A 23,873-nucleotide genomic window follows, 5' to 3' on the forward strand; every position below is an offset into this window, starting at 1 on the left:
GAGAGAGAGAGGCAAAGGAAGGACATAACTTCACATGAGTGATATCCAGACGTCTGCCATTCCCTTCCTCCATGCTTCTCTTAACTCATCCACTCCCATCTGTTCATGTAAGGCACAGCACAATCTGGCTCAGTGTAACCATCAGGTGTGCACACACACAGAGCCCCGAGCTTTTCATTATACTCACACACTAACTTTTAGTTCCTGTCCGTCCTAAAAGGATGGAAATTACACATTTACACCAACTTGTGTTTATAAAACGTCCTCAGAGCAGACACAAGCTTCTAATTCTTCCCTCCAGTCTCCCACTACACAGACTGAGATGGGAGGGAGGCCAAAGTTGGTCCTATGTAACTCCCCCATATATCGTCCCTTTATTCGAGCCTGATGTGTGAATCTTTATGTGCGCGCCTTCTGACCTCCTCTGAGGGGAAAGCGATGGAAACAGCTTCACACAAAAGCAGATAAAACTGAAAAGCAGTGAAAAGGAGAAAGAGAGGGGGGGGGAGGGGGGGGGCTGTTGGAAGGGGGATGGACCGTGCGAGACTTTAAATCATCATTGGAAACTCATTAGAAAGCTGGCGGGGCCGGGCGGAGACGGGCGCACAGATTGCGCGCTCCCGAGCACAATACTGGTAATGAAGTGGAAGCGAAGAGGGAGTGTCCCCGGACAGATTTCTTTGCTCTAGTTACTCCTCTGGCTCTAAAGTTTCCCCACAATCTGTGTGAGGGTGTAAAAGGTGCATTCATGAGATGTTAACCGTTTTGTTTAGTCGGGAAGGAATTTATTCAAAGTGTTGCAGCAATCAGCGACAGATGGGCTGGAAGGTGATGGATTGGAGCAGAAGTTAACTAAAAAAAAACAGTAAAAGAGAGAGATAGAGAGCGAGTAGGAAAAAGTTTAGTGTAACTGGACGTTATCAATCTGGTGGTATTGTGATGCCAGCCCAGGCCTGCTGCTCCTCTCAGATCAGCCTCATTACAGTTTACTGCCGTCTGCAGCTTCACATGCAGACTGGCTTAATGCGCGCAGATTTTTCAATTAAAATGTATATATTTACAGAAAAATGTTGTACACACACACATCTTAAAAATACTTAATAGTGTTTAAATATTGCACCATAGGCTACATGTAGTTTACACTCTTCCTTTGCTATATAGATCATAAATTAATATATGTGATTCTTTCATTATGTTGTAAAACAGAAACGTCTTGTGGCTGTTTTAAGTAAAGACTACTGCATTTTCTATACACACTGGCAGTCAAATGGCAGCAAATCATAGTCATGGACATGGCCAAGACAACCTCCCCCTGCTAAAGTTAAAAGGTTTTAAGTGACATTCATCGTGGCATGTTTGTTGGTGCCAGACAAACTGGTCAGAGTATTTTAGAAAATGTTGATCTATTGAGGTTTGGACTCATAAAAAATAGAAAACATCCAGTGAGTAGCAGTTGTCTAGACCAAAATACCTCGTTGATGACAGAAGAGAATGGGTTGGCTAGTTACAGACGATAGAAAGACAACAGGAACTCAAATAACCACTGGTTCCAACCAAGGTATGCAGAACACCAACCATGAACAACACATCCATCCTTGAAGCAGATGGGCTACAGTAGAAGAGCACCAGATGTCACTCCTGTCAGCTGAGAACTGGAAAGTGAAGCTAAGGTTCACACAAACTCACCAACACTGGACAACAAAAGATGGAGAAATGTTGTCTGGTCTGACAAGTCTCCATTTCCGCTGCAACATCCAGATGGTAGGATATGAATTTGGTCCAAACAACATGAAAGTATGGATCCATGCCTTTTACTGTTCAGGCAGGTGCCGTAATGGTGTGCATGGGATTTCTATCCATCTTCTGATGGATACGTCCAGCAGGATAATGCACCATGTCACAAAGCTCAAATCATCTCCAGCTGCGTTCTTGAACTATACTCCAACGGCCTCCAGTCACCAGATCTCAACCAGCAGAGCAGCTCTGGGATGTGGTGGAACGGGAGATTCGCATCATGGAAGTGCAGCAACTGTGTGATGCTTCATGTCAATATGGAGCCAAATCTCTGAGGAATGTTTTAACACCTTCTTGAATCCATGACAGGAAGAATTAAGGAGGTTCTGAAGGCAAAAGGAGATCCAACCTGGTGCTAGATGCACTTAATAAACTGTCATAATAAAAACACAAAATACAGGAATAAAATGAAACTATTACATGAAAAGGGAAAGATGTTTTTTTTTAAGAAGTGAAAGCGTTATTACTTTGAAAGTGTTGATAGATTTGTTAAGTGAGCCGTTAATCAGAGTTAAAGTGCTGATGGACATTAAATGTTCTTTCTTTCCACATCTGGTTGAAGGAGTTGCGGCGCCTTGGAAGCAGAGTCTCGGTTGTGTGAAAAGGAGCGACATCTCTGACTTTCAGATATCTATAAATGAATTAACCTGCTCTATAAACTGTTGGAGAGAAAAAGAGAGAGATGGAGAGACAAAAACCAAGATGACAACATTAAAATATAGTGGAAAATCATGCGACATCTGGTCTTCGGGTTGCCATGAAAATAAGCTGAAGGAAAAGGTGGAATAACTGTTCAGTTATTAAAGACAAACAAGAGCTTATATCTTATCAGCTTGAAAGTAAATGTGTGGAATGATTGTTTTCATCGCTGCCATTACCCTGTTTGACCGGATTAAACCTTTAACTTCTGCTTTCAGTCCGTTTCTTGTGTCATTTCGCATTCCTCGTGTCATTTCTGTTTCCCTTCCTTAAGAATGACTTGTTCCAGCCATCCTTCATGGAGATCATTTCCAACAAGCCATCAGTGAACAGATGAACTGAAGGTTTGGATCCATCTCTCAGCTCCCGTGTCAGGTCCTTGCTGGGTTTTTGTCCTGTCATCGTTTTCACGTCCTGTTCATGCGGATTCTTTTTTTTTTTTTTTTTTGGCATGACACTTATTTCTTTTGGCACTTCTCTAGTTCTCTTGGGTGTTTTAAAGACACTGCACACCATGATGAAATATCCCATGTTTTAAGTCCTTCACCGTGTTGGTGCAAAAATACAATCAAATTTTCCATACATGCAATTAAAGCAGTGAGACAAGTTATGTGTTTTTCAGACTGACTGCTTGTAACTGATATAAAATTGGCCCCATGTAATATATGTGGATGTAAAACTGGTTCACCTCTTGAGTTGTGTTCTTTAATTTAAGGTCAGAGTTTGGTGAGAACAACCAGACATCACTTGGAAATGGTCAGGTACAAAGAATAGACTGAAACTGTGATTAAACAGAAATAAATTTTCTTTTTGGAAAGAAACTTTCCAAAAACAACAAAAAAAAAAGACAAGAAAGTTTGGCTGTTTGGAAGCAAAATGTAAGGAAATGGGGGTGAAACTAATTTTCCCACAGAAACACAACACATCCTTTTCACCATTTGAAACTTGCAAATGACTGGAAAGCAACCTTTTACCTTCTTTAGGCCACACAAAAGAAACAAATTAACCTGCAAACCACTTTATCATGCATTCAATTTCGATAAGAATTTAAGAGTAACAAGGGTTGAACAGCCTCATGAGTGAAGAGCCACCTTCATTTTAAAACCTCTATGCGGGGGCAGTGACACAAGTTTCTCAAGTGTTGCCCTCTGGAGCTGATGGGCGCATTCACTCCTAATGATTTTCATCAATAGTGTGAAGGGTGAGGCCATTATCCAGGCGAGCCCTGCGTGGAGTGCGGTGCTCTGCTGGAGAGGCGGTAATTGGATAATTAGTGCTGGAAACCAATTAGAACTCTGCGCTTGTGATGGCACGCGAGTTAAGCAAAGGATGGCCGCGTGAGTGGGAAAGAGATGGGGGGGAGTGGGGAAGGGGTCGAGGGGTCAGCACTCTGATCGATTATCTTAGACACCCCCATCTCTTACCTCCTCTCTCTCTCTCTCTCTCTCTGTCTTCCCACACTCACATCTCTTTCCTTTCTCCCCCTCCCTCCCCCTTCTCTCTCTCTTTCTCCTCCACTACTTATCAGCTGGACAAAAGCGACCAAATCGGCTATTTCCATTTGAAAGAGTTAAGCCCCCCCAACAAGAGGCACGGATGGGGCGACCAGCTACAGACCCCCAAATACCCTGCGATCACTTGAGCAAATGGAGCCACAATGCTCTAGAAAAGAAAGAAAGAAAGAAGGGGGGGGGGGGGAGAGAAGTGAGGGGAGAAAGAGGTGGCAGGCTCTAAAGATATATTTATATATGTTAAAGAAAATGCTAATATGTCTCGTGAAGAATGAAGGGATTTCAGCGACCCTTCCTAATGCTGCTTTTGTTCAACTCGCGTGCAGACGGGCGACGCTGACACGGCGGTCACGTGACAGCATTTCATTTAGGCGTGTTCCTTCAGATCCAAGTTCTGCCTGAGAGTGGTGGAGGGGGTGGTGGAGGGGGTGAGGATGCAAAAGTCTGTCCAACATTGTTTTTAAGAAAAGTTTCTCTGTCTTTCTGTTGCGCGCGCACATGCACGGGTGGGGATTTTGGATCCACGAGACTCGACACAGGCTGTAGCGTGATTTGCTTTCCATGTGGGGGGGGGGAAGAATGCTGAGCAGGAATCCTGTGTATGTCTGAACACTTGGCCCCGTACAGCGCATGTTCAGCTGAATGGAAGATCTCGTGCAGCAGGGTTAATATTGCCGTTACAGCAAATTCATAGGCTATAAGCGTATCATAGCTCTCTGCAGCTGCTTTGCCCCCCACCTTCCCAACCCTCCCCACAACCTTACTCCGTGGGGTGCTTTGTAAGGCTCACACAAGCACGTTGTGTCATGCGTGTTTCATTTTATGCGTTTATTTTAGCTTATTTTCTTAGTATATTTTGAATCCCTTCGTTCTTTATATTTTATCATCTTTAAAAGTGGTTTTCATGAAGGTCTTCAAAAAAAAACTGAGTAAAGAAAATTTATACCTTTTTTTTGTTTTACTTCTGCCTTTTAATGCTTAAAGATGTTAGCTCGCATTAAAGAACCAGTAATTCCATTTGTTGCAGACCCCCATCCATCCATCCATCTATCTATCTATCTATCTATCTATCTATCTATCTATCTATCTATCTATCTATCTATCTGTCTGTCTGTCTGTCTGTCTGTCTATCTGTCTGTCTGTCTGTCTGTCTGTCTGTCTATCCATCCATCCATCCAGACAGATGATCTTAAAGACTTTAAACCTGACAATAAAAACTTTTTTTTTTTTTTTTTTTTTTTTTGGTTTTGCTTTTATTTGCGTGCATGTCTCGATAAATCATTGCACTCTTTTCCCACAAACTGGCAACCCAATTCATGACATGATCTCTTTATTCAAGAGTAATAACAGAATAGAGAAGTTGTGACGCAATCAGTCAGTCCCAGACTGATGTCTGCTGTTTAGGTCAGGCTATGAGCTTCATTCAGGTGTTTTCTGTTTGACTTTCAGTGGCAGATGGGTTCTTTCTAAAACATGCCAACTGATATTAGCCTCTATGCTGCAAGGCAAGTGTTTCCCCTGAAAAAGCTGGGGGGTGTGTACGTCGGGGGGTGAGGGGGTGCAGTGAATGAGGAAGAATGAGCCCAATGGGAAGAATGAGAAAATCTCTTAAGGAGCCGTGACGGAGCCCGGTCTCTCCCCTAAATGTATTTTAATAGACGGGACCCTGATGTCGGGACCAATTCTTCTCCCATCTCAGCCTAATGAAAGGAGTCGTGGCCGGGACTGGTTCAGGCCTGAGACGGAGGGGAGGGGGTGGAAAGAGGATGAAGGGGTGCTACAAAAGGGCTACATGTGGTTTTGCCTTATTATGCTGCAGTTAGAGGGAAGGCTGTGTAGAAGCATTGGGGGTTAGGGTCCCCGCAGACTAACTCAGGGGCCACAATGCGAGGAAGGACGGCTGCAAAGAGGGGCCCTACCATGCCATTATCCCGCCGCTACTAACGAGGGCTTCATGGGCCTTTGATATAATCTCACTATTGAAATCCTGATAAATCCCTCCTGCGTTTACAGCCAAATCCCATTTGTAACGGGTAAAGGCTGCGGGAGTGTGTGTGTGTGTGTGTGTGAGTGTGTAGTCTTCACCTGCGCCTCTCTGTTCTGAGAGCTGAGGCCACGGAAAGCCGCATGTTAAACCGGGCTGTTACACTGGCTTTAATTAAAAAACCCTCTCTCTCACTCTCTCCCTATTTGCTGCGCGCCCAAGACATCTCCTGAGCCGATCCGAGCCGAGACTGAATTAGAATTAAATCAATGTTTAAGTGGAAATGGTCCCCTTTCTTGCTGAAGATATTATCTGATAGGCAAACAATTACTGGATTACAGCACACCAGGGGATGGATGAACAGAAGGCAGAGCACATTTATGGAATGTATTAATGGGAATAAAACGGGTGCTAAAATGCTGCTGTCACCACCAGTTACACAAACCTCCTTTGGACGTCTTGCTCTTTAAGCTGTCTCAGCAAAATGAGGGAAGTCAAAAGTAAACAAGTGGAAATGTGAAACTGCGTGGATCATTGCGCTCTGAGGACAGAAGGGGGGAAAAGACAAATCGTGTCATATTCTAGACTGCTTGGAGTTATTTTCCTGATTCAGGAGTGGAGAGGTCACTGGGACAGCTCACACTTCCCAGAGGCTGCTTTCTCCCTCTTTCTCTCGGGTTATGCGGGACACGTGCGTGGAGATGCAACCAGAGTGTTTTTAGAATAAATCTCTTTCCACTGAAACGGGGTTTAGAGGTATAGGCAGCCTGAGCAGACACTCCTATTCAAATGCTTTGTCCTCTATCTCAGGGACACTGCGCATCTCTGCGCGCTCCCCTGTGTGTGTCGGTGCGCGCAGACTCATTTAACAGACTGAGCAACACAAACAAGCAACGTGGAACTATAGCTGTATTAAATCAAGCCCTGCGTTTAACCCATATATTGGTGCCAAGTTTCACCGCACAGTCCAGGAATCTCTAAACAGGGCTTAGAGGTCTTACAGAAGACCCCCCCCCCCCCCTCACACACACACACACACACACACACACACATCTCAAAGCCCGGATTGGTCACAGTGCGACTCATTTGCATGCCTCTCCGTATAAACCCTCCTGCAGACACTGCAGCCCGCTTGTAATGAGAGAGCAGCACACCTCCAATAGAGAGAGAGAGAGAGAGCGGAGCGCATCCAGAGTGCGCATTTACAGACCTATGGAATATTTATTACAGGCTTTGTACTAAAAAAAACAAAAACAAAAAACAACCTCTGATAGTCAACCAGAGGGCAAAGGATCAGCTTTTTCAGGTGCGTCTTGTTTAAACTCTAAATTGGACTCATTGAGGACAGTTTGCTGAATTTCCAGAATATTTTGGAGACCCAAGATGGGAGAAACAGGGTGGAACGGGCTATTAGCGCTAGTGTGCGTTTCTTTGGCGAGCTTGGCTGCTTTCACACAAGGAAAAACGGTGAAATATCAGACATTTGAAGAGGACGCGCCGGGGACAGTGATTGGAAACTTAGCCAAGGACATCTCCTCCACTCCCTCTTCCTCTGGAAGCTCCAGGAACAATTTCAGGATGATGAAACAGTTCAACTCGTCTTTCATCCGACTCAGGGAGAGCGACGGGCAGCTGAGCATTGGAGAGAGGATAGACAGGGAGCGGATCTGCAAACACACCCTGCACTGTCTCATCGCTTTCGACGTGGTCAGCTTCTCCAAAGAGCAGTTCAAACTCATCCACGTAGAGGTGGAGGTCAAGGACATCAACGACAACTCCCCCGAGTTTCCCCGAAAAGAGTCGAGCCTGGAGATCTCCGAGAACACCGCGGTGGGCACGCGGATCCCGCTGGACTTCGCAGTGGACGAAGATGTCGGAGTAAACTACATCCAAAGCTACCAGATCTCCGTCAACAGCCACTTCTCCATCGACGTGCTCAGCAGGGCTGACGGGGTTAAATATGCGGAGTTGGTGCTCATGAAGGAGCTGGACAGGGAGTCGCAAGCCTCTTACGCGCTGGAGCTGATCGCCATGGATGGTGGCAACCCGTCCCGCAGTGGAAGCACGCGCATAAACATCAAGGTGAAAGACTACAATGACAACAGTCCAGTGTTTGACAGGAACAGCTTCTCTGTGGATCTGCCCGAAGACGCACCGGTGGGTTCCCTCCTGCTGGACTTGAACGCTGAGGACCCTGATGAGGGACTTAACGGCGAGGTGGTGTACGGGTTCGGCAACCAGGTGCCCCCAGAAATACGACAACTCTTCAGAGTGGACAGAAAAAGCGGGAGGCTCACTCTGGAGAGTCCGGTTGACTTTGAAAGTAAGAACACATACGAGTTTGACGTGCAGGCCACCGACTTGGGTCCGAACCCGAGTCCGGCTATTTGCAAAATCGTGGTTCAGGTGCAGGACGTGAACGACAACGCGCCGGAGATCTCAATCACCCCCATGACGTCCATAACGGCGGGAATTGCTTACATTACCGAGGCGGCGGCCAGGGAGAGCTTTGTGGCTCTGGTCAGCACCTCGGACAGAGACTCCGGCGCAAACGGACAGGTGCACTGCACGCTGTACGGACACGACCACTTCAGACTGCAGCAGGCGTACGAGGACAGCTTCATGATCGTGAGTACAAGCCCACTGGACCGGGAGAAAATCCCTGAATATAACCTGACAGTCGTGGCGGAAGATCTGGGCTCCCCTCCCTTCAGAACCATCACCCAGTACACCATCAGGCTGACAGATGAGAACGATAACGCCCCGGTGTTCAGCAAGCCTGTGTACGAGGTGGCGGTGGTGGAAAACAACGCACCTGGCGCGTACATCACCACAGTTGTTGCGCGAGACTTGGACATGGGGTCAAACGGGAAGGTCAGCTACAAACTGGCGGACACGTATCTCATGGGCTCCCCTATTTCCACTTTTGTGTCTCTGGACCCCGCCAGCGGCTCGCTTTACGCGCTCCGGAGCTTCAACTACGAGGTGATGAAGCAGCTGGAGCTCCGGATCACGGCGAACGACGGCGGCTCCCCGCCGCTGTCCGGCAGCGCGAGCGTCTACGTGAGGGTCGTGGACCAGAATGACAACGCACCTGTCATCACGCAGCCTGCTCTGAACAACGGATCTGCTGAAGTCCTCCTGCCCCGGGACTCACCGACCGGCTACGTCATCACACGGGTGGAGGCGCGCGACGCAGACGAGGGCGTGAACGCGGAGCTGTCTTTCGGGCTGGCCACCGGTGAGCCCTCCGTGTTCTCCGTGAACAAAGCCACCGGGGAGATCTACCTCAACCAGGTGTTGAGTCATGACGTAGACGAGACCCTGAGCGTGACCCTGACGGTGAGTGACAACGGGAGGCCCGCGCGCACCTCCACCGCCACGCTTCACTTCCTCATCATCGCCGGTTCCCCGCCGAGCGACAGGACAGTGTACCAGCCAGGCGGAGGGGACGAGGTGCACGCGCAGTGGGACCTGTCCGTGGTGATTATCGTTGTGCTCGCGGGGAGCTGCACGCTCCTGCTGCTCGCCATCATCCTCATCGCCACCACCTGCAACCGGCGCAAACGGGACAAAAGCGGAGAAGACAGCGACTCGTACGGGGAGAAGGGCACGCTGGAGCGGGGCAGGAGTCACGTGGTGGACAACCCACTCATGCCTCTACACGGGGCCGGAGGAGGAGGAGGAGGAGGAGAGGGCTTTGATGGACACTCGTACACGAGTCAACCTGGGGGGTTCACCCCGGCTCACCCGGGGGGGAGCGACATGTGCTCGGCCTCAGAAGACGGCAGCGAGGTTCCCTGTGTGTATGACTCAGACAACAACAGCAAACTCCGAGGGAATAAACACGAGGTGAGATGCTCCTTTGGGACAGAATTCCCGTGGGGTGTCTTTGTAACATTAATGAGCAGCATGTGTGTGTTCATTAGGGGAGATAGTAATCCGTGCTTCTCTCTCTGTTGTCTCTCAGGGTTACTCCACCCTACCTGGGTATGGGAACGGCAAGGAGGCTGTGAGGCCCATCACCATTTGGAAGGGGAATTCTTACACCACCATCTCTGCCAGGGACCCGGCCTTTAGTGGCAAAGACAGTGGCAAAGGGGACAGTGACTTCAATGATAGTGACAGTGATGTCAGTGGAGACACTGGTCTGAAGAAAGATGGAGCCGTGGTCCCTCCTATGGGCGGCCAAAATGGTAAGAAGAAGGGAAAAAGAAGCCAAAATGGACATGAACTGAGGTTTTGAGCTACATCTAACGCCTCTGTCTCGCCTCTCTCTTTCAGCTCTGTGGGCTTGCACCAGCGAGTGTAAAGTTCTGGGTCACTCCGATCGATGCTGGAGCCCCTCAGCAGGAAGAGCCAATGCAGCCCCCTCCCCAGCTCCGACCCTGTCGTCCTTCAGCAGCCTTCCCAAAACAGCCTCTCTGCCCCGGGACCCCAACCGCAGGGACAATTACTACCAAGCTCACATTCCCAAAACTGTAGGTCTGCAGAGTGTGTATGAGAAGGTGCTGCACAGAGAGTACGACTACGTCTTGGTCACCCCTCCCCGACCTGTGAGGGTCCAAGAGATCAGTGATATATCCATCCCTGTTTACACCCCCACCCCAACACACTGTCCCAACAATGATGTCTAGAATGACACATGCACAAACACACTCACAAAGAAATGTATAGTTTATTCAGAGTTTTAATTTAAGATTCATGGAAAATGAGAGACAATTTGATGCCATTTGTTGTGTGGAGTGGGCAGAGTTTTATCCCTGTGTTTTATTTCCACATTTGAGGTCTGTGCAATCACTTTTGAGTCATTTTGTTGCGCGTGATGTGTATCATATACAAGATTTGTACATACAGAGGTTTATTTTTTATAAAAACAAATAATTAAGCAAAGATGTGTAAATATGATATGTAATTACTGATCTTTAAGCATGCTTACTATTTAAAAACGATCCCAGAAACTGCTACGTTTTCAGGGCTGGGGATTAAAAATCAAGTGGATCAGAAATGTATGGAGTTATCTGAATGCAATAATAACTCGTTGTACAGATGTTTTGTTTTGTTTTGGTTTTTTTTTTAAGCCATCACAATAAGGAAATAAACTTTTAAAAAAAAGCTGTGAAAACTAGTCTAAAAGTTTATTTTTCATAATGATGATGATGTGAGCACAGGGCATCATTCAAACCATTCTCTAGTAAAAGCCAACAGGCGTCGCTATTAATGCAGCCTGAGCCTCCGTCCTTGCAGCCCACTGAGGAAGGTCGGTTAAGTTTTTTTTCCTCCTCTGTGAATTTACGATTTTGCTGGTGAGATGCCAAAACAGAGAAAGAGGGTTAGGAGCAAATCACTTCCTCATCTTTCACTTAACTTGACCTAAATCAGCTATTATATATGCATATATAAATGTATGCGCCCTTACACTTTCCACGCGTATATTTTCAATGTTAGTACATTTTTTCTTTTGGAACGTGCGTAAAAATGCGCGTAAAACGACTTGTCTTTTTACGTTTCCAAACACAAGCAGTGCCAGAATAAGCTGTTCAGCGCACATATGCATCCAAACACAAGGTAGCGTTCTAGTAAAACATGAAGTAGGCTACCAAACATAGAAATCTTCTGCCCTGTCAGGATACTTCTTCCTTGTTTTGTCGATTTGCCAAATGCGCACCGCGCACCCCTTACGTAACGTCATCATTATCATTCATGGATTCAGGGCATTTTTAATAAGTGGGACTGCTCTGGACGGAGATGTGGGGATGTAGCCTAAAGGGGTCGAAATCTGCCCAACAAGCAGACAGGATTGGCACACTGCCACGCGCACAGCTGCTGTCCAGAAGAAATAAAATAAAAATAAAATAAAGACCCACGACATTCCGCAAGAGTCACATTTGACCTGAAACCCTCTGTAAGGAGAAATAAGACGGGAGGGGTGTGCAAAGGTGGAGAAAGCTCACCCCTCCCTCCAAATCATCTTAATGTGAATAGGTTCTGGTCTACCGTCAAACAGCCTAACGATGTGAAAGTCTGAGGATCATAGCAGGATCAAACTCATGTAAGTTACATGAGCAGCTATAAGATCTTCAAAGGGAAGAAATCATTAATGATTTTCTGAAAGAAAGCGTAGAAGATCAGAGTCGCGTTAGTTCTTGCTCCTAATGCAGCATGAGCTTCATCTGGAGGTTGTACTGCACTTTTTTTTTTAGTTAAATTGGTGAGAGTTGAAAATGCAGAGTTTGCGCGAGACGACCAAAAATAAATGAATTTGAGTGAAAGGAGTGCCCTTCCTCTATACCTCCTCCTCTGCTGAAAGGACTCAGATCCAGGGATAGGGGGAGGAGAAGGAGGAGGAGGGGGTTGTAGACTGGGGTTTCTTCAGGTGGCCAGTTGTGTGACTGCAGAAATGGCTGGGAGCTCAGAGAAAGTACCGATTGCAGCCGCGGGACCAGAGGACCTGCATCAGTTCATGCCTCCGGTGAGTCGCTCCAAACAAAATGGGCCCTTCATGTTGGGGGCCAATGGGGGGATTTCAAAACATGGACAGTTTCACAGTTATCTAATTTGAAAACGCTTGAAAAATAAGTTTGTTTGTTTGTTTTTACCGCAGGCTTACTCCGCGGTGGCGGTCAAGCCCGGCGCCACCGGCCGCCTCCTGAAGGCCGGGATCGCGGTGCTCATAGCTGGAGCTCTCCTCCTGCTGCTGGGAGCCGTCGGGGCTTTCTACTTCTGGAACAACAATGAAAAACACGTAAGATTGGCACTTTCATTTTCCTTTTTCTAACGTTTTCTGTCTGGGAGAAAAGCTTACGCTGCAAAAATGAACTTTAATAAGGAAGAGTGGGGGGGGGGAGTCTGCAGAGAGGAGAGGAGGTAAAAAGTGAGATATAACTAACTTTCCTTTTTGAAAAGCAGTTCTTTAAAAAAATATGCATTTCATGTCTTCCAGGTCTTATGTTATAGTGTATTGTGTGTAAAATAAAATGGTTTCATTATGTTTAAAGTGGATTTCATGACTAATCAATATGAACAGTTTGATTAGATCTGCTGTGCTGCTTTTTCAGCGGAGGAGTTTAAAAAAAGGCAAAATCCATGAAAGTGAAGTTATATGATTATTTTTTTAGTGTTTGCTTTGCAGCCATCTGTTAGGCCAGCAGCATCAGAGCCAGTAACTCAGAGAAGCTGAACAATCTGATAAAGACGGCTGAATCTGTGCTGGGGATCTCTCCAGAGCCCCCAAAGCTGATTGTGTATAGAAGGATGCTGCACAAGTAACTAAACATAAGGGGTAACACTGTGCACCCCTTTACACTATATATAGAGAATAAACAATTGATTATGTTCAGTCAGAGGCTTCTTCAACCAAAACACAACAGGAGATAATTCCTGCTTTAAGAAATAACCACATACATTTACTGTTTAGGATAGATAACAAACTAATTTGGAGTTTTACAGCATTATTCCCATTTTTACCATTAATAGAGAATCAGTACAATTCCTTCTACAGAATAAATGCAATTTTAACAGAAGACATTGATTAAAAAAGTGTTGCATATCCTTAAACTACAGTTGATGTAAGCCGTTTGGGGGAAAAAAGTTTTTCAAGCTTATTTTCCAGATTTTTTTTTAGTTTAAGCAAACAGTAAAATGTAAACCAGCTTTTGTCCAGAGCGAGGCAGAGTGTGGTGAATGGAGACGTTGTGCTGCACGCGGTGTGTTAGAGGAGCCTTAGTAGGGTGGAGGGTGATGGAGAGGGTTGGGGAGGGCCTCTCTGGTCCGGTTGATGCTCCAGGGGCAAGAGGTGTAAAGCATGAGAGGCATAATATGGCTTTTCATGCTTGCTCTTCTAATAAAAGAAAAAGAAATGCTCTGCAGTGGGATAATGACATTCCTGGTGGCTGTAAGGAGTGTATCCCTCAGAGCAAGTTTGAATGAATGTGCGAACTTGAAAAAGCATTTTAGGAAAAATGAGGTGGGACATGTGAGGAAAAGTCACAGGGGGAGATTAGAAAGTGAGGGTGGAAGAGAAAAAGAGTGCAGGGGGAGGTAAGGGGGTGGGGGGGGGGGGGGGGGTGACTCTCAGGGCTCTCATACCTTACATGCCAGTCTGAAATTTTGTGTGTATGTGTGTCTGCAGGTCTACAACGTCCACTACAGCATGAGCATCAATGGCAAAGTGGAGGAGGGCTCAATGGAGATAGACACAACTAATAACATGGAAAGATTCAGCACCAGCAGCGGAGTGGACGAGGCAGTGGAGGTCCACGACTTTGAGATTGTGAGTTCGATTGAAAGTAATTGAAAAATATCAGGAGGCTTTGCAGGTCATCAATCAGATTGGCTGAAACATTAAAGGCCCTTGAGGGGAGATTGGCTCATTTCCACGGCAGAGAAATTAAGAAGGAGACATGCTATCCCCTCAGGAATAATCAGTGTCAAGATGCATTGTCCCTCTAATTTTCATTATTCAGACTGGTGGTTTTTGACCTTTAATTAAAGTACCCCAATCAGGCCAATCAGACAAGTGAAGCAGCACTTTTAGCCTTTTTAACTATTAAAATTTTGACCTTTAATCAGTGTCCCCGTGATTGTATATTTTCCCCCATCAAACACAGGACACAAATGACTGAATGTCCCAATTTTGTTTAAAAAAAAACCCCAAAAAAACCAGATGTTTAGTCTGAGATATAAATGAAAGCTTTCTTTGTCTGACCTGTCCTCCTTTCTAACGTTTTCAGGGAATCACAGGAATTCGTTTTTCAGGGGGAGAAAAGTGCTACATTAAGACCCAGGTGAAAGCTCGCCTGCCTGATGTGAGGGCTCTGAATAAGGACGCAATGACATTTGACCTGGTGGGTGTATTTTCATTGTGTTATGACGTTTCTCTCCAGGGTTCTATATTAACACCCCTAAGAGGCCAAATGGAGGTTTAAATTAGTTTTGGAAGATACAAATGAAAACTTGCTGGCCTAGTTGCTATTTTAAGAAATATATTGGTCACTACATTTCCTTTCAACACTACTTCATAATTGAGTTGTTGCCAAACTATAGGTAGGGAACCCCATGGGGGGGGGGGGGGGGGGGGGGGTGTCACGGGATGATTTCAGAAAGTCATTGGCCAATAGTAAATAAATATATAGAATCAGAAGAGTCAGAATCAGATAAATCAGAATTACAATCAGAATCAGACGAATCAGAATCGAAATTGAAATCATAATCAGAATTGGAAGCGGAAGTGATGGCAGAATTCGAGTCAGAATCACAATTAAAATCAGACAAATCAGAATCAGACTCAGAATCAGAAGAACTAGAACCGGAATCGGAATCAAAATCTGAATTGGAATTGGATTTGAATCGGAATCAAAATCAAAATCAAAATCGGAATCGGAATCGGAATCGGAATCAGGATCAGGATCAGAATCAGAATCAGAATCCATTTTATTATCACTGAGCCGGCGTCCCAACACAACAAATGTCTTCCAGTATAACCCGTCCAACCAGGCAGACTAAGACAGCAGCCATCAGCAGCCTTTTCCACCAGACTACATTTATCAAATACTTTTGGGATTTTTATCAGGGCTGTTAAAATTAAATTGTTAACACAGATAAATCTGTGAAATTAGCACCTTCATTTTTTAACACATTAATGCATAAATAACAAAGTTGATTAAAATTCAGAATTTGGCATGATAACCGCAAAAAGACCTGATTTTGGATATATAGGGGCTTTGTCACATTGTTGACCTGAATCAACCAAAAACTCCTTTATACCCCATATTTATTGAATACTCTGACAGTTTTACAGCCAGGATTGCCACAAAATGAGTTATTTGATATATAACACATTTATTAACTCTCAGTCATCGCCTGCAAGTGGGTGTCGCGGACACCAGTATGTTGTCTTGTGGATTTTAACAAAGGACACAAGGTGTAAAATGAAAAACATAAATGGCTACATGGTGTAAAGAAAGCTTCTGGTTACAAGAAAAGAAAGGAGGTGGAGCAGAATGTTGATAATGGAAGAGGAGCTGAGAAATAGAGAAAAAAAAAGACATTTTATACAAAATGACTTTCATGTTGTTAGTGGTTGGTATTCACCTGAGCAGAAAATGTGGTGTACTGTAAGGACTGCCACATCAACAACAAAACCTTTCACTGATGGGACAAAGTTTTCTAAGGTAGACCAAACTGTCCAAAGTCACCTGGTCAGTCGGAAGACAAAGACCACCAAGACAGCCTGAAAGAGTGAACTTTATTATTCCCAAAGAAATTTCATGTGGTGGAAATTCTTATTGGTTGGTGATCAAAAGGTTACTGTAGAGTCGTGTTTCTCTCCATGCAGCCTGTGTGCATTTTAAATACAGTCACCAGAAGTTCTTTTCAGGCATAAAAAAAATCCCATAGCAGCATTTTTAACCACAGGGCATTTTTTCCACCTCTGGTATGTTTTCCCAGCAGCGATTCACTAAAACATTTAGTCACTTCCGGTCAAAACCAAAGCTTCTTTTTGGTTTGAAAGAAAAGCCGCAAATGTTAAAAACCTACAGATCATACACGGGTTTAGATTTATTTTCCTGACATACAATCTACTTTCATTGCACCTTGTTCACATCTATCCAGATGATTGTCGATGTTCATGAATTATTTTTGAATCGAAACACACAATGTCACTCCAAAACTCCTGTCGAGTGTTATTCAGAGATCACAGTGGAAAAGCAGTGCTGTATTATCTTTATTGGCCAATCCAGCTCAATAAACATATGAAAGCCTGACACAAGCAAAACTAGGGACAGAAGTCACATTTTAATAATCTGAAGTCTTTATTTGGCCCTTTGACAAACTGGAAAGTATATATACATTTGAATGTAATTAGTCTTTATTACTGTGTGATATGTCAAAATTTTATAGTCTGGTCTTCTGGCTGCTCATATCCGCCAGAGGCAGATGATAACTATCAGATTTTGCACAATAGGGTTTTAACACAATGTTTTTTTTTACCATAAAGTGATGCAAAAGGTCTCAGAAACCGTATCAAATATGATAATTACAGCAATTACACATCATCATATCCATATAGCTGACTGACAAGTGTGAACTGGTCTGTGTGCAAAAATATTTGGTGTGCACCAAACACATCCACATGTGCATGAGGAACCAATACTTCACATGTTGCCCTTCAATTTCTCCTTAGAGACTCTGTAAAAAGTCCCATATTTAGGAATAGATTACATTTTTCCATCACACTCCTGTCACTATTTCAACTCTTCACACGTACTTACTCTCACTACCACTTGATCACATCATTTAAGAAAATATATAATTATATTGCCTGCATGAATCTATACTGAGGCATTTTGGCAATCTGCTCGACTAGTTATTACTAGTGGAACTGATGGAAGTGCCGAGCAAGTCCAGTAAACTGGTAACGAGATTATTGATTGCTTTTAGAGCTTTACCTACGAAACACAAGGCAGTTGATAGTTTTGACCGATATATGTTTATCATTTATAGACAACCAATAAGTCCCGTAAAAGAGTATCTTCTGGGTGCTTAATATAAAAAATCAGTCTAAAATGTTTTGAGTTTATGAACAGTAATGTTTTAACCATTGTTAACAAATGGTAAAATCTTTGTCTTCCTTCACCTCAGTCTGAAATATCTCAGAACCTTCTGGATTCCTGCAGGATTTAATGTAAACTCAGGTTTATATTAAAGATTTTGAGTTATAGTTACACACTGCAAAAGGAAATAGTTTCAACAGTAAAATTCCCTTTTTGCCCATATATATCTAATGGTGTTTATACTGACAAGTTTCATCCACTCTGCAGGTACAAAAAGCCTCAGAGTCCATTTTCAGCTGTACAAATGTGTGATGGTGGAGAAACTTTATTCAGGTCTTCAGTCAAAGGGCTGGAACTTTAGTCTCTCACAGCAAAATCATTTCTATACTTTTTAACAACCTCTTTGCCTTCATAATTTAGTTTTCTTTTATGGTTTTGGTGTATTTTTAATTCTTTAAATGGTTCCATTGATATTACTTTTTGGTTTGTTTTAGTTCAGTTACGGCACCCTTTGGTAAAAAAAAATAAAAATAAAAAAAAAAATAAATAAAAAAAAGAAAAAAGAAAAAATACATTTATAATATTATTCATGTTAATGAATAATTTATAATGTAGCTCTTTGGCTCTGTTCTGGGACCTGATTGCCCCTCCACATGAAAACATGGATTGCCTGAGGCAGGAAAAGTTGCAACAAAGACCCTCAGAGTACAGAACTGAGGAGCATAAATAACGACAACGTTTAGGTCAGAAATAGTGTGAAATGCAGGAGCTGGAGTGGAGGTGTGTTATGTTTGCTGAGAAGGCAGTGAAAGTGCAAAGAACTGATATAGTTGATGTGGACTTGCTTTGAGATCAGGCTAAGACTATGCTGAAGCAATAACTTTTGTTGGATTAATAATACACCGTCACCAACAGCAAGGTTAAGTTTAGGAAAAAGTAATTTAAAATTCAACTCAATGATCCACATTTTGCTACAGAACATGGAGGAGACACCATAGCAGCCAAATCATCATTTAAGTCTTAACTTCATCATAGCTAATGTGATTTGTAGCCATTAGTTTCTAACTATAGCCTTCCTTATGCTAAATTGCTAATGCTAACATGCCAAATTTCAGCATAGGCTACATGCTAATATCAGCATACTGATATATGTAAACTAACACTGTCGTGTTAGCATTTAGCTCAATTCATAGCTGCGGTCACACTGAATATTCATCTTAGAAAAAAAGCTAGCTTAGAAATGTATCATGTGATTTTAGGCCTAGCATATAACACTCATTTTAAATAGACTTACATTAAAATAGTAAATAATTAATTATTACTTTGAGCTCATTTAAAGGAGCCATATTATACTTTTTTTAAAACAACTTTATTTGGATGTCAAAGGTCCAAAAATATTGTTTTCAATGTGTATTGCCCCAAACTCAGCCGGCCTCAGCTCTTCCAAAAGTCGCTTCAGTGATGTCAACTGAGAACGGACTGTTTGTGAACCATTTAAGTGTTCAGGAGTGGTGCCTGTCCAATTATCCAATTAAATGAGAAGAAATACACACTTGAACTCGTCTCTGTGTGGAGTGGTCTTAATTTTGAATCATAATGGCTCTAAATGGTGAAAGCCTTGGAAAACTTTTGCTCTTGGAGCCACTGTTCTAGATGGAGAAATCACTAAACTGCCTGCCCAGCATTCTTAAATATAGTGGAATGGTGATTTTGTCACATAAGTCATTAATTGGCCTCTTTTCAGCTGCTTTTTAGACTCAAGAGAGAAGTAGTAGAAACATAAACAGCTTTAGTGGAAACTCACCTGTATTAATGTAACTTAAAGTTAATTGTTTTTTATGAAGATATATTTAGAAATATGGAGCATTGGAGGTCATTCAGTACCTGGGCTCAAAAGAGTCTGGTTGACTGTCTACATGCTGAAATTATTAAAATTATCTGGGTGTGTTAGTCTGATTATGACAGCTTTGATTAGGTCGGATTAACATGTTCAGATGGATTTTAAAAGTCTGGTTTTGGTTTGACTAACATTGATACTTTTCTCTTTTATTATATACTCATGTATAGTTGCTCATAGTTGTCAGAGGATCCCCTGTACTGAGATATTTAGGTGAATTATTTATTATAATTATTTATTATTTAATCGTTTACAAACAACCAATAAAAACATAAATCTCAATTAGTATAAAAAGAAGTAGAAACTAGAAAAATCTTATTTAATCTGCCCCTCTCAGACAAATAATTAATTAAACCAGACATATAATAAAGTGTAACTGTAACAGCTGCAGGCTCACATGCAGCTCATTTCCAACAGATATTTAATATAAAAACATATTAATGACCTATCTGGGAAATAAAAGTTGGTTTTCATGTGTGTTCCCATGTGACAGCTTTATGAAAGAAAAAAAAAACTTGTGCACACACACACACACACACAGAAGACGGTACACTGTACTGTGTGTAAGGATTGTTATCACAAAACACACCACAGCTTGTGATTGTTTAGTTGAGGCCCTCTGATAATTAAAATCATTTAGTTCTGGGTAAGCCTCACATCCACATAAATCCACATCACCAGAACTGCTCCCATGAACGTATATCCGCATAGACACTCGCACTCGCACGCACAACAACACAATTAATTATCACGCAAGGCTGCTCTTATTGCCTCTGTCTGCCTCATAAACGATCATTTATTTCACATTTGTGCTTTTGTGTGTGTCTGTGTTATTGCCTCTCTTTGCCTCATAAATGATCATTTGTACATTATGTGTGTGTGTGTGAGCCTGCGTGTGTGTGTGGATATCTGTGTGAGTTTGGAGACATGGAGATGTTGTTATAATGGTTGCTGCAGGCTGGTCATTTACTATAATTTAGAGTGATGGCAAATATGGGTTAGATAAGCACACACACATACACAGATACAGAGAGATGCACACAAACATGCGTCTCCATCCAGACAGAGTGGGTCAGATAAACTCTTATCAGTCAGTCGAGCAGTGAAGAAGGACCCCTGCTTTTATTTGTCCCTCCAGCAAATCGTTTGAGCTGGGAAAAAAAATTAAATAAATAAACACAAACTACAGCAGCATTTCTGAAAGGTTCCTAGACATGACGGTGGCGAGTGCTGCGCAGCCCGTAGGAACAGATGCCTCTGGGCCAGATCCTCCCGACAGAGTTTTCCCTTCACCTGCAGGCTGTAGATACAGAGCAGTGTGTTTACACAGTCTCTCCTTTGGAAACCTCATTAGTTTATCTGCAAAATCCAGTAAATTCAGGACATCAAATCTCTTCTTCCCTTCAGATGCTGATAAGTCCTGACACTGTGTGTGCAGCTAAATGTTAGTGCAAAGGGAATCTTTATAGTGAAGCCTCGGGGGCTTCTCTCTTACTGCTGATTTTATGTCCTTATAAGAAGCATTAAAAGAGCACCATTAATGTGGATTAGACTTGGACAGGATGCACAGACTGTGGGCTATTTAAAGGCTGGTGACAAGATACATAAACAGCTGTGATGTTAACACCCTCAGCAGAGAATCATTTGGTTTATGTGATGTTTTTGCTCAAGTATTAGTCTCACCTTCTTTCTTTTTTTTTTTCTTACCCCTGAAGGAGGATGAGATAATGCCGGCCAAGTTTGAGGACGATCTGATCTGGGTGGCGGCTGATACACCCCTGAATGATCCCGCCTTCCTCAGCAGCAAGATCAAGGACCTGTGTGGAGACCTGCCAATCTTCTGGCTCCGTCCCACCTACTCGAGCAGTAAGCAGACGGCTCACGTTAGAAATGTTCGACTCTGGGGAGAAAAAATACTCGACATAAGTGTTTACACAAAACAAAGATGATAGGAGTTAAATAGTATCAAGTGTTTTTTTTTTCTTAACACTGCAGCTGTTAAAGCCAGAGAGAGAGAAAGCAAGAGATCTTTTGAAGTTTCCGAGCAACCGAGTGTACAATTTTTAGCATGCCGGGAGGTCAAAAGTTCTCAAAACACAATTTTATTCAACATCATCCGAGAACTTGAAGAGGCTGGCAGAGAAATGTCTGTGCAACGAGGAGCCGTGCCACATTAATGCCACTCCGCTCCTAAATTTGGCCTGCTGTCAGATACTAAGACTGTAATGTGTTCAGGCGGCCAGAGGAAGAGGAGGGCTGTCCCCCGCCAGCGGCGCCAGGCAGCTGGGGAGGAAGACTACGAGGACGTGGAGGCAGAGTTCAACCCAGAGAACCCCTATCAGGTGAGTCACACAAACAAACTCACACGTTCCCTCTCTCTCTCTCATGTGTTTACATCCGGCTGCAGCGTTCCAAGCTGTCCGTTCGCATCTGAGGGCTACCTGAGAAGGCTTTTCCCAAGGAGAGTTTCTCACAGCTGCAGGAACGGCAGCAGATGCCGGGGTCACGGCGGAGAGGCCCGGATTGTCACTGCAAATCTGCCTGGATGTGTTTTCTGTGTGTGGCTGTCTAAAGCTTTCTTTTCAGGAATGAGGTTATATAAATAATTCCACGACGCCCACCTCCCCGCCACTTTAGTGGCCCCCTTTGCCCTCCTAAGCACACAGGCTACCATACATACACATCCTCACCCCTTATGTTGAGCCCCACTTTGCCTAATCCCTCTCCCGACCGACCCCCTCAGGGTGAAGCCCTCCCATCAACACACTCCTAGCGACTGCAGAGGGGGGGATATGGCAAGCACCAAACTGAAAACCCACATCCAACATCCCTGCCTCCCAATTCCAATGTTGAAAATCCATATTTAATTGGTTTGAAATGAGCTCTCTTCACTGCTGAAAAATGCACAGCATGACAAGATCCGAATCCCAAGCAGACAGTCTGACTGCCACCCTCTTCTCCTCCCCATCCGTCTCTCAGCGAGGTCTCGAGGGCGAGCAAGGCACCATGGACATCGACCCCATGCTGGACCACCAGGGCATCTGCTGCAACGAGTGCCGTCGCAGCTACACCCACTGCCAGAGGATCTGCGAGCCGCTCGGAGGGTACCATCCATGGCCGTACCACTACAGAGGCTGCAGGGTGGCCTGCAGAGTTATCATGCCCTGCAAATGGTGGATAGCACGCATCATGGGTCTGGTGTAAGAACCCTCTACCGACCTGAGAAATGATAGAGTCTAGGAGGAATGTAGTTCAAAGGGAGTGTTGGGGGAGATGAAGGGAAAGGATGGGGAGAAAGAGGGGGGAGGGGGAGGACTGGCAGTTACTTATTCTCATCTACTGTAGCAGATTTATACCAAATGAACTGCAGTGTTAGCTGTTCCCACACATTATAGATGCATGGGCGAGAATCTGAGGTAGTCATGTTTTCACACACAGACACACACACACACACAGTATGTATGCATTATATATATATATATATATATATATATATATATATATATATATATATATATATATATATATATATATATAAACACACACACACACACACACACACACACACACACAGAGAGACAGCATGCTATCATGAACGCTCCCCATAATGCCTGAACTTCAGAATATCCCATTCTTCCCAAACAAACAAAAAGTTTGTATTCATGGAGATGAAAACCTGCGTCTTTGCATCGTTGACTTTCTGTAAATTAATGATAAACATTTTAGAGACAGTCAGCTGGCGTAAATAGCAACAATTCCTCGCCTCACTTTTCATCACTTTGATGAGGAATATTTTTAACTCCTGTATTTTTCTCTTTCCACGAGTAGCTCTTGTACATTTCCTCTCAAAAAAAAAAAAAAACTTTAATCAAAATGTATTTTTTACCTGCATTGGAAAAAAAAAAAACCCAACTCAAGTGCAATATCACCAATAAACTTTTTTTAAGTAAACTTTTCACACGTCAACCCTCTTTATTTACTTAGCATTTGTTTATTCACGTTGCCTGTATCGCTGGGATATTTGGGAACGCCCTCCTCATTTCTTCCTCTTCTTTCACCCTGAAAAACACTTTCTGAGAAGCGTCACATCTGGTAGCCGCTCCAAAAGGCTGAACAGAAAGAAGTTTCCAGAGTTCTTTAATGTGAGAGTTGCAGCTCTAGAACTCTTTAATGAGACTAAAGACTCTGTAGCCGTCACGCTCCCAGATCTTACCCACGATGCAAAGTGCTTAGCTCCTTTTGATGTCACTGAGCTGCCTCAGGCAGGGGTAGGGGGTAAGGATGGGGGCGGTGTGTTTGTGTGTGTCAGGGATACTGGAGGAGTGAGAGTGTGTGTGTGTGAGAGAAAGAAAAGTGTCATGAAGCTAAGAGTTCCATCCAGAGCCACAAATGGGTGTTTGATCGTCACAAGAGATGAAACGATGTGTGATGAA

The 23,873-nt window shown here is 43.8% G+C and overlaps 2 protein-coding genes across 2 annotated transcripts; both read left to right on the forward strand.

Annotated features, from left to right (window-relative positions):
* Positions 1-7,371: 7,371 nt before the first annotated feature.
* LOC306758758 (protocadherin-8-like) lies at positions 7,372-10,625 on the forward strand (the record flags this gene model as incomplete). Its single annotated transcript, XM_079244142.1, has 3 exons — positions 7,372-9,840; positions 9,959-10,184; positions 10,273-10,625. 3 exons carry the CDS (start codon positions 7,372-7,374, stop codon positions 10,623-10,625), a joined length of 3,048 nt encoding a protein of 1,015 aa, XP_079100268.1.
* Positions 10,626-12,388: 1,763 nt separating this feature from the next.
* On the forward strand, positions 12,389-22,644 carry LOC306758844 (leukocyte cell-derived chemotaxin 1-like; the record flags this gene model as incomplete). The annotated part of the gene is made up of 7 exons (XM_079244260.1): positions 12,389-12,460; positions 12,593-12,733; positions 14,120-14,260; positions 14,721-14,834; positions 21,156-21,306; positions 21,676-21,782; positions 22,420-22,644. 7 exons carry the CDS (start codon positions 12,389-12,391, stop codon positions 22,642-22,644), a joined length of 951 nt encoding a protein of 316 aa, XP_079100386.1.
* Between the last annotated feature and the right edge of the window lie 1,229 nt (positions 22,645-23,873).

The sequence above is a fragment of the Telmatherina bonti genome (genome assembly GCF_933228915.1).
Source record: "Telmatherina bonti genome assembly, chromosome: 7".
NCBI lineage: Eukaryota > Metazoa > Chordata > Actinopteri > Atheriniformes > Telmatherinidae > Telmatherina > Telmatherina bonti.